At 31.4% G+C, this 14,731-nt stretch overlaps 1 protein-coding gene and 1 long non-coding RNA gene across 3 annotated transcripts in view; one reads left to right on the top strand and one right to left on the bottom strand.

Moving 5' to 3' along the window:
* The first annotated feature begins 365 nt into the window (after positions 1-365).
* On the top strand, positions 366-5,510 carry LOC143257131 (uncharacterized). 2 transcript variants are annotated; one of them, XR_013031698.1, is made up of 2 exons: positions 366-757; positions 5,070-5,510. It is a non-coding gene; the product is annotated as an uncharacterized LOC143257131 (long non-coding RNA). The 2 variants fall into 2 exon arrangements; XR_013031697.1 differs by lacking the exon at positions 366-757 and adding an exon at positions 1,129-1,415.
* The window catches only part of LOC143257130 (gamma-2-syntrophin-like), a 27,868-nt gene continuing 15,627 nt past the window's right edge, over positions 2,491-14,731 (bottom strand). The window contains exons 9-17 of the mRNA XM_076515410.1: positions 14,122-14,252; positions 13,025-13,154; positions 12,342-12,380; positions 10,460-10,576; positions 8,463-8,534; positions 7,770-7,922; positions 7,022-7,114; positions 5,294-5,404; positions 2,491-5,191 (exon numbers count right to left, since the gene is read on the bottom strand). Of these exons, the coding sequence (XP_076371525.1) occupies positions 5,090-5,191; positions 5,294-5,404; positions 7,022-7,114; positions 7,770-7,922; positions 8,463-8,534; positions 10,460-10,576; positions 12,342-12,380; positions 13,025-13,154; positions 14,122-14,252 (948 nt within the window). The 3' untranslated portion in view covers positions 2,491-5,089. The remainder of the gene's footprint in view (positions 5,192-5,293; positions 5,405-7,021; positions 7,115-7,769; positions 7,923-8,462; positions 8,535-10,459; positions 10,577-12,341; positions 12,381-13,024; positions 13,155-14,121; positions 14,253-14,731) is intronic.

The following is a 14,731-nucleotide window of genomic DNA, read 5'->3' as shown; positions in this document are numbered from 1 at the left end:
TAACTGACTAAGCCAAAGCTACGCACGAGTAAGAGTAATCTTAGATGTTTAACGTTAACTCGAATGGATCATAATAGTTGAACACTATTAAACAGTGTCGGTTTTCAGGACAAACACACGAAATGTCGTCAAATAAATAACTCTATACATTACTTCACATGCAATATGGGAAATAGGGTTACTTTATTACAGGTTAAGCTTTAAAAATTGTGAATTTGGAGTGGAAGTTATAGTATACCCGTGATTAATTAGGGAAAGGATTCCAATATGATGGCCGTAAATAAAATATTGATTTAATGACTAATAATTTTTATTTTTATGCTGACAGTGATTATACGCTCAGTTGATGGATAATAAATGAATTTAGCAACACCAGAATTTTCCCTTTCCGTAAATTGCAAGCAGAATGGTATCGAAACCTGGATTTTAGCACTCTACCATTATGGGGAGGGGAGCTTTGTTCTTTTAACGCAAACTTTTATATCGTTGCACACAGGGGCGTAGATCCTGGAGATATACATCCCTCCCTTCATTTTAGGTGGGGGGTGTGGTACATACAATCATCCCCCCTACAGTTTGGTCTGTTGAATTTTTTTATTGCATCACAGGCCTACAAATTGTGTGTTTGTTCTTGTGATTCTCGTGTTCTTACCAATCGAATTACATAACTAGGCCTAGATGTAGGCTTTTTCAGTAGCCGAAATGTACATCTTTGATATAGGCGTGCTTCTTAGCTTTTCGATCTGAGCGATAGTTCGTAAGTATCAGTCAGTAGGCCTAAGTATACATGCAAATATCGTGGCAACAAGATTACTCTGTGATTGCATGTTTACAGCTTTCAGGTTCACGTAATCAGATATTACCAATTTGCAAATTGAACAGTGGTTTAAAAAATCATCCCCCCATAGGGTGTAAAAAATCTACGCCCCTGGTTGTACATAATATTTCTTGTAAAGGTTTTATTTTTACGATAAAAAGAGTTTGTGTAAAACTGTCAATAGAAAACAATAACAAATAATAACAAACTTATTTGTCTGTTACCAGTTTATCATCCAATTTTTTTTACTATTAGAAAATATATCCTTCCAGGACTAAAACCTTTAAAAAATTGTGTATTTGTATAAGACGTTTTTTTAAATATTACATTTTCTTATGACGTAACAGAATTTTTAACAAAAAGGATACATCCAATTGTATACGTTCAAGTTAAAACATTTTGTTGCTGTTATACTAAAGAACTACCTTTCATATAACCCACTATGAGGAATTCAAACTATTTGAAAACATGAGCTAACGAAACACCTCTCATATACCTTGCACCATGCCACCCAGGGCACTATTCACCAGCTGTTAGCCCTACCTCTGATGGTATTTTGAGGAAGTCTAAAATTGGGATGGTACTGTGGTCTAAACTGGTCAGTAAAATTATGGAGATTGTTTCTTCTTTAATGTAAATTGAGTCCAGTCCCTAAAGTGTATAGCAGATGTTGTGAGATATCAGAAACACATAATATTTACCTCACTTTCCATTATGATCTGATTCATTCTGTCAAAAAAAAATTATTTTCAATAATTTTATGTGCAGAATTTATACCTTGTATCTCAGAACACCACCATGGTAACACTCTGGTGGATAGTAAAATTATTGCAACACAAGCACGTACCTTAGAAGAAAACAAACAAACAAACCACGTTTATTTTTTTAACAATGACTTTGGGAATTTATGAAGAGGAAATCTGAGCACCAAATTTAATATTAAAGAAATACATATTCTGATTAAGGCTACATTCACAGTCAATCTGCCATGCTCAGCTTTTGAACCATTTAGCTTTCTCTTATTTTTCATGATATGATGTTTTCTCCCAAGTAACACAGAATTCTTAAAGTAACAAGTTTGACAATTTTAAATAGAATACATGAATTCTCTTCACATTTGTAGTAAATTCATTTCTTTTCATAAGTTGCCTGTTTCACTAGAAAATTATAGCATCAGGTAACAAACTTTTATGAAATGCCTTTCTAAATGAATTAATTTTTATGTTTGGTATTACCAAAAATGCCAGAGAAGAAATATAGAACAATGGTTACAGAATAGAAACTTTTTTTAATTCTTGCCATGTATTTAATGATAACAAATGAGAAGTAATTCTCTCTAATATAATAACTATCCAGGTTTGGAGAAATACTAACTTACTTGTTGAAGATTTTATCCTAAAAGAAATCTGAGAGTACAAAAAAAGGGGAAGCTAGTATGTTTGTTGTTTATCATGTATGTACAACATGTTAATGGACTGTGATCTGACAACTATGGCTTACTAAAGACAAGTACTGGCTTTATCCATTTAACACTGTCATTAGCTTATTATAAATTATGTACAAAATTGTGTATATAAGAAATTTTATTATTTCTTATGTATATATTGTTTAGTTCTATATCAGTTACAGATATGATTCTTTCAGAAATAACACAGTAAGAATACACAGCTAACTTTCATCTCAAACTGGCAACTTTAATGGTCCCTGTACACACTCAGTCCATAACACAAGAATTCAGCAAAACAAGAAAAACTGGAGTCTCCACATTTCACTTACCCAAGCTCATGAGGTAATATTACACATAAAAATGAAAAATACATTAGAAAATTAACAAAAGTAAAAAAAGAAAAAATTATATTCATATGAACATAGCAACTAAATAAACTTATAGATCTTCTTTCACACTTACCAAAACTAACATATTCTATCTGCAGACTTGCTAATTATAATAAACAAAAATGAGGTATTATGAAAACACTGACAAAAATCTCAAACGTATTTCAAACACAAATTTTTGTAAAATAATGAGGCTGAAAGCTCAAAACTCTCAACTCTTTTTAACAAAAGAAAAATAATAAAAAATTAAGATATATTGACTGTTAGAATGATCAGTGCATAGAATGAAGGTATTCAATAAAAATAATTCTAATAATTTAGATAATTAAAGTTAAGTATACTTTAGGAGATTAATATAAAATGTCCAGTGTTTCAACTCTTGACTTAAATAAATCCCTGAAGTTACAACACAGATTTCAGTTGTAAAATTAAAGTAACTTTAAATGTGACAAAGTACTGATAAAATATCACAGAATTTGTGTAAATTAGAACAAACCAAAAATACATCAATAAAACATTTTAAAATAATAACAACAAATACACACAGACAAAAAAATCACAATTTTAAGTATATTGACACACAAGAGGTGCAATTTAGTTTTTCAAGATCATAAGATACCATTCCTAACTTGTTCTCTGGGTGCAGTTATAATTATCAGTATGCAAAAATAAGAATAAATAGTTCCATGATATCTTACTCAACTAGGGTAAGAACTTGATACATGGTGGTGGTTTCCATTCAGAACAAATTTACATGGATTTACATAGTAGTTGTGAAAAAGTGTCTAAATTATGATAAATACAAACAATTATTTCTAGGACAGTGACTTTTGTTTTAAGACATGTTTTAAAAATGAAATAAAATCACACACACACAACAAGAAACAAAATTAATGAGCAAATTTCACCCACAGGCCTAAATCAGTCCCTTACAAAATGTAACTCTTCACAACCTGTACTTGTAAGGTGAAACTTTGCAACTAAATTCAGTTTCTTATTTAAGAGGTAAAGATATTCAGTGTTTGCTTGGTTTCAAAAGCATGCCAAAAGACTTAAACTAGTTTGTTTTTAACAGCTGCTAATTAGTAAACTTTTTGTACTTAAGCAGAGATGTCCACAACAACCTTACTAAATCTATAGCCAGCACATTATTAAGGTTCTGTACAGTTGTAACAATCATTTCACTTGACAGAGAGGTCCTTCCTAGCAACTTAAAAGGGACCAACAGTGACTACTTTGATTTAATTGAGAACAGGTTAATACTTGACCCATGAATGAATTATCCTAATGTGCCACAAACTGACTCTCTCAACAGTGTTGCCTCATTAAGTGATAAGAAATATCCTCTGACTTAGCTTTACACCACAGAAACTGTTCTTCTTACAACTAACAACTGAAAGATATGGCATGTGAATGTCTGCAACAAGCTAAGTATATATATAAACTTAAATGTTATTTTTATCTATAGGTATAAAACTCGTGTATTTGTCCTTTTTCTCAGGAAAATAACTTACCATATGCAGAGTTATTAATAAGTTTATAGTGATTGTAAAGTTTATTTGAAAATGGTTTTCTTAAATTATTTTTCATTCTTGCACACAAAAATACATTAATTAAAAGTAATTCAATTTTTTTACCAGCAACCTCTCACAATTAATTTATTCCTTAAATTTTATACGTTTATTTTTTCAGTTCAGAAAGTTCCAAGAGATTTACTTATTTCAGACTTAATCCATACTAGAGCTTAAATGCTTTATGGAGTGTATGGCTGGCAGGTTGAAATATTTTATTTTGACACTTAAATACTATATTTTCCAAATGAATAAGAATACACATAAGAACAGTTGTACCATAAAAAGTTACATTATCTACAATTTTTAAAAAAGGTCACAATTAGTGTCAACTAAAGCACCTTCTGTTTATTTTTAAACACTAACAGATGTATCTAAACAGTTAGTTCAGTCAAAATAGTAAGAGTGCAATAAATTGTGCTTTGCTCAAGTTCAGAAAAAATCTATAAAACTGGTAAAACTGTTTACACAAAGTCACTATTTTAAAATCTATGCTTAGAAAAATATACATAAATTTTTATGTATACAACACTAACAGTTCTATTACTTAACTAAACCAGCTGTGTATGATGTAACAAGCTATTTGTAATTACATTTAAAAATGTTTTAAAAAAATGCTATACTCATTTATTTAAGAAATAAATAAATACAATAAACCATCAGTAAATATGATACATATAAACCAAAACTTTTATAAATGCCTAAATTAATAGCTTCCAAAACCTAAAATCTTTATTCTATTTGAAATATTGTTTTTCTATCTGTTACAGAACAAGACAACAAACAAGGTTTCTTTATCAGAATACACAGCGAGTTTAACATTTTTTGATTTTTTTACTCTTAAGAGACAGGGTATGACAACTGGTCATGAGCTACAGAGAAATCCAGGGTCTACAGAGGCAACTTTTGCAGTCAGGAAAGCATGCAGACAAAACAGAAGACAGTGAAGTGAAGACGACTCAAGTTCCTATGGAAAACAATGAAGTAAAAGTTAAAGCCATGTTAACTTTTGGAAGTTTTCAAATCTGGATTTAATGTAGAAAATAGAAGAGCTGAACAAACTACTCACCTGTATTTCCACACGTTTGGTCTCTGGATCTTGAAAATGGAGTTTCAATTTGTTTACACCGTTGTCTGAAGAAGATTTAAGTTGTGAAAATCGGTATTTCCAAACGTACCACTGAAAATATGGAATCCTTTAATCAGTTTCTGTTCTAACTTTTGTTTGTATTCTAAACATGATTGTGTATAAAAACTGTGATGATAAAAGTAGCTTAATCAGTGAATTCTGCTATGATGTTGATGCCAGTAATTATAATGTTTATCTCACAAACCAACACGAATCATGTTTAAACACAAACTGATCACAAAACATTTCTTCTGTACTAACAGTATGAGGAACAATGAAAAAATAAGAAATGTTCATTTATTTGATCAAATAAAACCTGAAAGAAAAGGATGAATAGAAAGAACTTTAACCAGTCATGTTTTAACAATGCATGACTTATGAGGTGGAGACTGAACACAAAACCTGTGATGAAAAAATGCAAGTAATGTTGTGGGAGTAGTAATTATCCATTCAAGATATCAAATGCCAAATCATCAACAAAAATACAGAGTAGCATATAGTTCTACACATCATGTCCCTTATGACTCTGTAATCACAGTCTTAGTTCTTTTTCTATTACACAATCAAAATACAATAAGTTTATCTTACCAATCTGTACTTCTGAGGCTTAGCTTTAATACACATTACAAGTCTGTGTACCTAGCAGTGATTATTTAATTGTCCTACTTATCTTTTTAAAATCTTGCTAAAAAGAAATAAAACAGACGACTGTAGCATTTCCAAGAATGGAAATTAACATACGCTGGATTGTTTTTGAATGTTGCACAAAGCTACTTGAGAGCTATCTGTACTAGATGTTCCTAATTTTTAAGTGATAGACTAGAAGAAAGGCAGCATATCATATTTAGCTAAGCCTTTTATAGATACATACTAATATGCTACATTTAAGCCAAGGCAATGATGGTTTTTCTCACTCTCTTTCTTTGTAAGTACTTGTAATTGGTACAAATTAAAAGTAATTATGTAATTAAAAGAAATTGAAAGGTTTTGCAGATATATACAACTTGTTAATCCATGTGTTTTAAAATACCAACTGAAACATTCTCTAAAAATGGAAACAGTGTAAACACACTTTAAATAGTTTCTTTGTTGAATTCTGCACAAAGAAGCTCTGGAGTTATTTATGCCAGCTGTCCCTAAGAAGGAAGTCAACACCATACACAATACCCACTGCCAACTCATGGGCTACTCTTTACCAGTAAATAATAAGACTGACTGTGAGATTATAACATCCAGTGACTGAAAAGGCAAGCATATTCGTGAAAGAATTTTGAACACAAGGCTCTCAGATTGTGAGTCAAGCACTGTAACCAAATGGCCAGCATATGCTGGAAAAGCAGTTAGTTATTACCAAATAAAAAACATAAAACACTGATATAAATATAAACTGAAATTAGATCTTGAATAATAACTTGTATCATTTTACTATGTTCACTTGTAATCCAAAACTATTTTGATTTTTAATGTCTTATATTATTCTTAAACAATACGATGTTGCCACCTCAAGTTAAACTTTATAAAGGCAAGATTTCTTTCTACATTAATTATAATAATAAGTTTACAAACAAAACTGAAATCAGAGATTTGAACTAATTTCTATATCAAACATTTCAGAAATATACTCATTTTGAGCTTTTATTATAAAATTTTGAGTACTAGTTGCCTTACTTTTGCATCCGTATCATATAAAGCAAATCCCATGGTCCAATCAAGAGTTAGACCACCAGTTCTCCCATTGTATATGACAGAAAAGGTTTTACTCTAAAAGTAAAGAATAAATGTGTTTCAAACAAGTTTTGCTACTTATAAAGATAAAACATCAGTTTCAACCTGACCTTGATTCTTTTACTCCTTACATAAGAATTTCAATATCATATAACAGGGTGCTTGCTGAAACCTGGAACATGATCACTTAGTAAATAGAATCAAAAATAGAAAAATAATTGTTTTTTTAACATGATCAAATAAGTATGTCATATAAATGAAATAAATCACTATTTGCTAAGAATATAAACTCAGAGTATGGAAAATGTGCTATCTCACTTAACATCTTTCACACCTGAGAACAAATCAATTGAAGTTGATCCCATATCTGTATCTAAAGCATTCATATCTAAACAGTTAAAATCGCTGTTGCAACAGCTATGATGTATATTCAAGTCAAATCTTATTCTCCATGAAGTTGGTTTGAAGCTTTACATGTTTGAGGTTATCGTACAAAGTAATCAAAGTGTATACCATTTTATAGACTGTTTTACTTCAGTATTTCTCTCATAAATTAATACTGACTACTGATCACAGAAGGCTATCTACTTAGAGAAAAGATATAAGCCTACCTTATATACTTATAAAGATTAGACTAGATTGGATATCCTCGCCGTGACACATTTTCTGCCATAATAAACATAAAACTCACCCCCAGTTTCGTCACAGCATAGTACGTAGCTCGATTCCATGCTGTTTCTAACCTTAGAAGTTCTGCCCTACTTTCTACAGAAAAGTAACGAGATTGGGAAGGACCCGTTTGGATTAGAAAACAGTGCTGCCTCTCATCCATATAATCACACTCCTAAAGCAGTAATAAACAAAATAATTACTTCTTAATATAACAAATGTGAAGTTCTACAAACACACTGGTTCAAATGACAACCAGTATCTATGTATCACAATTAAATTTATAGTACCAAAGTTAAACATATGAGCTGAAAGTCAACATCAACATGACAATAGGTTTTCATGGTGTAACTTCTGTATGATCCATGTTTCGGTTTACAGGGGCAAAGGACCATATGTGGTGAGCAAAGTGTTTAAAACTGTTACCTAGATATTTTGCCTTCCAGAAAAACAATTGTAACTCAACTTACAAAGTACTTACAAAAATGTCATTTGGTAACTTTAACAAGTTAGAGGTGATTTTACCAACGTGGGACATGAAGTTTAACAAGTTACAGAAAATTTTAACAGCATGGAACTCAAAAGTTCTACATTTCAAAAGGTGTTTAGTGGAAGTTCATTAATTTGAATATAATATCCATCTGAACTTTCCACAAATTCCCATTATTACTCGAGTTCAAATCTTTATTACCAGTAGAGCAAGTTTTCATCTTACCTTCAAACATTTAAACATGAATTGGTAAGCCCTGGCAACAGTTGGACAACTTAAGAAGTCTTGTATCTTACTCTGGATATAAAACATGAAATAAATAGAAAAAAATTCAATATCCAATAACAAATGTTTCTTAAATTTTAAATCAGTAAAAAGATGACCAACTAAATATTAAATCCAAACATACATTACACTGTATATATACATTACATAATTTAAATAAATTAGTCCTTTCTCTGATTAACCCTTTCGGCGTGGTTGGTGACCGCAATCAACGTGAAGGCTCAGCACAGCAGGCGATCTTCGTCAACAAAATGTAAACAACATACCCTCGTACCTAATTATCATAATCACACAGACCTGTAGACCCACTTGAGGCTAGAACCACGTGTATTCATTGTTTACTTGAGATTCCCAGCAGTTATTTAAACCAGAGGTCACATGATTTCTTTGTTTTCTAGCCTGTGTAGATCATACTGTTCATTGTTTTAGAAGACGCCTTCCTTGCATATTCTGTTGATACTTGCAACGCTGTTACAATGCTGAAAGGAAAAGCTTATACCACTAACGAAGTAATCGATATTATTTTGAACGATGAAGAGAGTGACAAAGATTTTGAGCCTGATGATAATGAAAGCTTACTTGTAACAGACAAGAGTGATAATGAAGACATTCGTGGCCTGGAATCTGCCCCTGCTTTAGGTAAGCACATGGTGTAGTTAGGGTCAAAATAACTTATTGCATAAACTGACTGACCAAGGCTAGTTCTTGTTAACAGATATATAATATATTGTGCAGACTGCAAGAGAAATGGTGAAAACCTGGTATCTCCAAGACTATTCAGAGAGCAGATTATTCAAAATTTGCTGGAGGGATATGTCAGCAAAGCCAAACAAAAAGGAAGACCAAGTGCTGATAAAGGTCAGCACTTGGTGGAAAGACATAGTATTGGATAGTATGAGGACAAAAAACAAATTTGTTTGCAGCAATAGATACACAGCTGGATGGAAAAGAAAGTAGACTAATTATTTCTGCAAACAGTGCAATCTCCCCAGGTGCTTTTTACCATACCATGAGATATATCATAACCACAAAGACTATCGACAGGCTGCTGCATGAATTGTATACAATTTATAATAAATTGTGCTTTACATGGCACTTCTTCGTTATGTATCAGGGTGTCTTCCTTTATTCCTGTTATTCTTATGTATTGAATTTAACATATATAGTATTGGGTACAATTTCAAAGACTTTTGTTGAGTTATTGCTGAGATATCATGCTTTTAGTACTGATACCGTAATTAGTTGAAGTATCAAACATATACATTCAGCGCCATGCCAAACATTAAAATTTTTTATTCAGCACCAAAAGGGTTAATAAACTATAAGGTAATAAAATATAAAACTGTAACACCTCTAAGTAAAGTTGGTCATCATATTTGAAACGAACTTGTATATTTCTGAATCCATTTTTCTACACACGAGATGATTTTGCATGTTTATTTAATATACGAAATTAGGACTAACTTTAACTTGGCCAAACCATGCAAAACACTACAGGAATTATGACCACAAATCCCATTAGAAGGAAAGGTCCATACTTGAGGACTAATTAATATTGATTTAAAATTTGTAGCACATGGATTTATACATAGAGTCATAAAACATGAAACATAGAGTCATATGTTTCAATTCTGAAACATAAAGTTCAGCTCGTTTCAACTGAAATATCTTATTCATCTACATATGACTTTCTCAAACTTTTCAATGCAAGGGACCAGTAAGGTGAATGTGAAAAATCAGTGGTGAGGAAAAACACTAATTTATATACCTAAATATTCCATTGTCATAAGGAAGAACTGAAGTTTTACCTTTACTAAAGTGCTTTAATCTTTGTTTAATAAGAATACAGTTTAAAAAACATAGGAGAAAGACATCCTTTTATGTTCTATTTAATGGAAACCATCCATACTATCTGTTTCTATAAATGTATTACTCACAGGGGGAACGTCAAAGAAGAAAATGTCAGGACCTTTGAAGGCTATGAACCGGGCCTTCCATTTGTACCACGGTTGAGCTGCAATAGTACCCTCATTTACCCATCCCATATGGTGTACCTGGAGAGACATGGAAGTTATATATGATCCAACATCCATCAACTAAACAGTGAAACACAATAATTCTACATAAATCCAGAGTAACTAAGGAAAGATGTCATAAAATTGTTGTCAAATAGAGCACACAAACATATAGATATGTACTGTTAACTCAATATACAAAACACACATGCCTTCGGTGCAAACTGATCAAAATGCTACATTTATTTTTACAAATGTGATCATGAGTATAAAAAGTAATCAAATATAACTACAAATCATTTATCAATAAAACACTAAGTTTCCTTTCTTTTCAACAAAGAAAAACATGTCATCTTTTGATCAAATATATTTCCTGTGAACTTACTGGAAGTATATAAACAGACTTATCCTAAAATCAGTCCCATTATGAAGCTATATTATGTAATATTTTTATTACCAATATTTTACAATAAAAAAAAAGCCATTTCTTTCAAGCATACACAACTTTCATCATAACGTCTGCAAATCAAAAAGTAAACAAATTAAAACCTGATCAACTGACCCTAAATAACTGCTTCAAACAGTACCTGGTGAAATACACATAGGTTTAAACCATTTTTTTTGTACCTAAAGAAATCTTAAAATTAAAAACAAATCAATCTATTGATTCTATATAGTTACACTAGCATTCAAAAATATAAATTTTATGTCTTTCAACACAGATTATGTAAATTGCACTTTACACAAAAAAAAACTATGTATGTATTAATGTTTAATAATGAACAAATCCAAGATAAAGGGGCACCCAGAAATGGAGGAAAAGGGGGAAAAAGGTTAGTAACGGTAAAAAGGATTGAAGATGATGATGGTGAGGATAAAGAAAAGTTAAAAGCATTCTGAAACTTTGAAAGAGAAAAACATTATGACAAAACATTAGCATACAATGTGGCCACAACTCAGGGGCACATCGGAACATTTGGCATGAGTACACTATAAATTAGTATTACTTGCATTTATACTGTGAGTATTTTAATATCCATTTCACTGCATTCAAAGTAACATAATAATCATATTTTATAAAATAAATGAGCATAAACAAGACAAGCACAACTATAAAAAGTTCAAAAAATAGCAGTAAAGCAGCAAGTGCAGTCTGCAAAATATTCTAGCAGGTAATGTCTCAACAATCAACATAGCAATATAATAATTTGAGAAAACAAAGACTTCCAATGTTTCAAAATGATCATATTGTCTTGAATTACTGAATTTTGTTTCTTTTATACCAGTGAGGTTAATTCTATACTGCCCATATTTATCCATTCAGCAATTAATCTAGTAGTAACTATAAAAACAAAAAGAGATTATCAACACTAAGTTCATCAATGACTTTGCGAGGTCTACTGATTCAGTGGTGTTCAGGGGGCCAATGACTGCTCAGAGCATCACTGACTTTGCAAGGTCTACCGATTCAGTGGTGTTCAGGGGGCCAATGACTGTTGAGACCATCACTGACTTTGCAAGGTCTATCTGTTCAGTGGTGTCCATGGGGTCAATGACTGCTGAGAACATCACCGACTTTGCGAGGTCTACCAATTCAATGATTTCCTGGGGTCTAATTACTGACTTTGGGAGGTCTACTGATTCAGTGATTTCTTGGAGTGTAGTGACTGCTAAGAACTTAAAAACTATGTACCTTCTAGTTTTTATGAACAGTTAGGAGTACCAAATTTAACTCTATAACTTACCCTACATATTATTATAGATATATTAATATATACATATATATTACATAATTCCCACAAACCTGATCATTAGGTGGAAGGGACTTGTTTAGAACATTTATCTGGAAAACAAACAACAACAACATAAAAAAAAAAAATTACCAGACAATACAGTATTCAACACACACAAATAACACTTATTCTTTTTAAGAAACAGTTTCCATATCCTATCCAATAATTACGATATATATTTATTTATCCAGACTTTAGATAGTGTGCCACACAACTTAGGAGCTAGGAGTAGGTTTAGGAGTTAAAATTTTACGAACCTGTTTCAAACCTTTTAAGAAACTTTGTGTTGTTACTTACAACTGCAGAAGAAAATACTGAAAACTTCAACTCTTTACTTGTTTGTTTTGCACCATGTTTTATCTAATGCAGGTAATAACAATCACAAAAACCCTTTGCCTCTTTCAAACGTTTGGATTTGTTTTTTTTCTTTTGAGAAAGGTAAAATATAGATACTGAATTGTGTGTAGATTCTTGCATTCAATACATTTAAAGCAGTACTATTAAGATACTTGTTTGGAAATAAAAACATAAGAGTAATTTATTCAACAATACTTTTGCTACTTACACTTAACTACAAAATAAGCACTTAAGAAACTTGATAGCATGGAACATACTAAACACTAATCAAAATATTGTTAGGTAGTTAAGAGGTTTCCTTCAATGAAAGTTGATATTTTTAAAATCAAAAATCCACCTGTTGAGCTGTAAATTGGATAATGTTGTTTGACACGTGCTTGATCCATTCAGCTAACATGCCCGCATCATCACACTGAACTACTGCTGATGGCTTGCCTTCCTGAGCCCTTATTTCAAAAGCATTTGGTCTAAAAAAATTATTGTATATAAAAAAAGTTTCCAAGTTTTATATGTAATCAACTAGAAGACAGAAAAAAATTTACTGTTGTTTTACTGTAAGCAGACTAGGCCTGGAATACACTAGTTTGAAACCAACACTGCACGAAAGGATATTTTGTGGTCAAAAAAACTTTATGATGTTAATTACCACAGAATTTTTCTAAATGATCAGAGATTATGAACAACACAACAATACTGTCATTTCTATCTTTCAAAAAATATAGGCCTATTAGAAAATCCACCCTACAAATCCATTATAAGTGAACTCAGTATAAAATTAATAAAAGTTTTGCAGGCTTTTAAATTTGGTAGCATGTGAGTGAAACAAAGAAATACTAAGAAAATGTTATTATAAAAGTAAAGGTTCCCTCAGTTGAACATATAAACTCTAATCAAAATGTCAAATTAATTCCCACAGACAAATTAGTATTTCCAGTAATAAAATTTGAAATTTTTTTGTTTATGGGTTTAAAATGTACATTAAGTGTTACAGATGCTGGCAAAGTTATAAACGAATAACCACAAAGTTTATTTCTCCTAAAACCTATTGCACCAATAGGAGTACAACACAGAAGTCTGAACTCGGTACTATAACATGCTAGAACCATAACACAGATTTCAAACCAGTATCTAACCAAATCATTGTCATTGTTTCTTTTCAACCCAAAGCTACACTTTTTCATTATCTTGTATCTTCATAAATTTTATTTTGGCTTTCTTGTAGCTGAACAGCATGTGATTTCTAATGGGCAAACACAATAACTTACAACTGCACCTTTCATTGGACCAAATCAGAGCAAGATGAACTTTTAGAATGGGAGAGTTCAAAGATGTTCTATAAACATAACCAACACTAAGCTGTCTCCCATACTAAATGACATATATATAACTATTAATAAAAATATATTGTTTCTGTGATTAATTTTCATTCCATACCTCAGTTTGTCAGTGTCTATAATGTACCTTGTCAAGTATGCCATTAACAATGGAATTGATGTGACATCAACCCATTTCCTGTATGGTCGATAAATGAAGCCTTCCTCGTTTGCTGTCGGTGTTTTCACTGACTGCAAAGATATATAAAATTTCATTATTGAACACCAATTCAATAAATAGATTTTTAGTTTTTTTTTCAAGTTAAACTTCCATTCCAATGCAAGATAATTGTTATCATGGTTTAGCAGTCTATGTAACCACCTAAGCCTAATCACTGATTAGCTTGTTTATGCTAATTAACAAAGATTATATTTATCTACATATTCTTTACTAATGCTAATGTGATGCCAACTTTAGGGTAGTCCTAAAAAGGAATAGTGTGGTAGATAAAGCCAGATTCAATCCTGGGTCTAACTCCTCAAAGCAACACATACTGTTCACTCATCTGTATTTTTTCTCCATCAGAATGTGAATCAATTAACCATATGAAACAGTTTCAAAACTGGTGTCCAGATTTTGCTGATTTCCACTACAAATCCTCCTTTATCTTCACGTGCAGTTCATATTCTACAATTTAAGTGTTTTTAAGTTTCATTCTGTTGTGTGATCT

The sequence above is a fragment of the Tachypleus tridentatus genome, chromosome 7 (genome assembly GCF_004210375.1).
Source record: "Tachypleus tridentatus isolate NWPU-2018 chromosome 7, ASM421037v1, whole genome shotgun sequence".
Classification (NCBI taxonomy): domain Eukaryota; kingdom Metazoa; phylum Arthropoda; class Merostomata; order Xiphosura; family Limulidae; genus Tachypleus; species Tachypleus tridentatus.
Note: the sequence above shows the minus strand (reverse complement) of the source record. Positions and strands in the feature narration are given on the sequence as shown.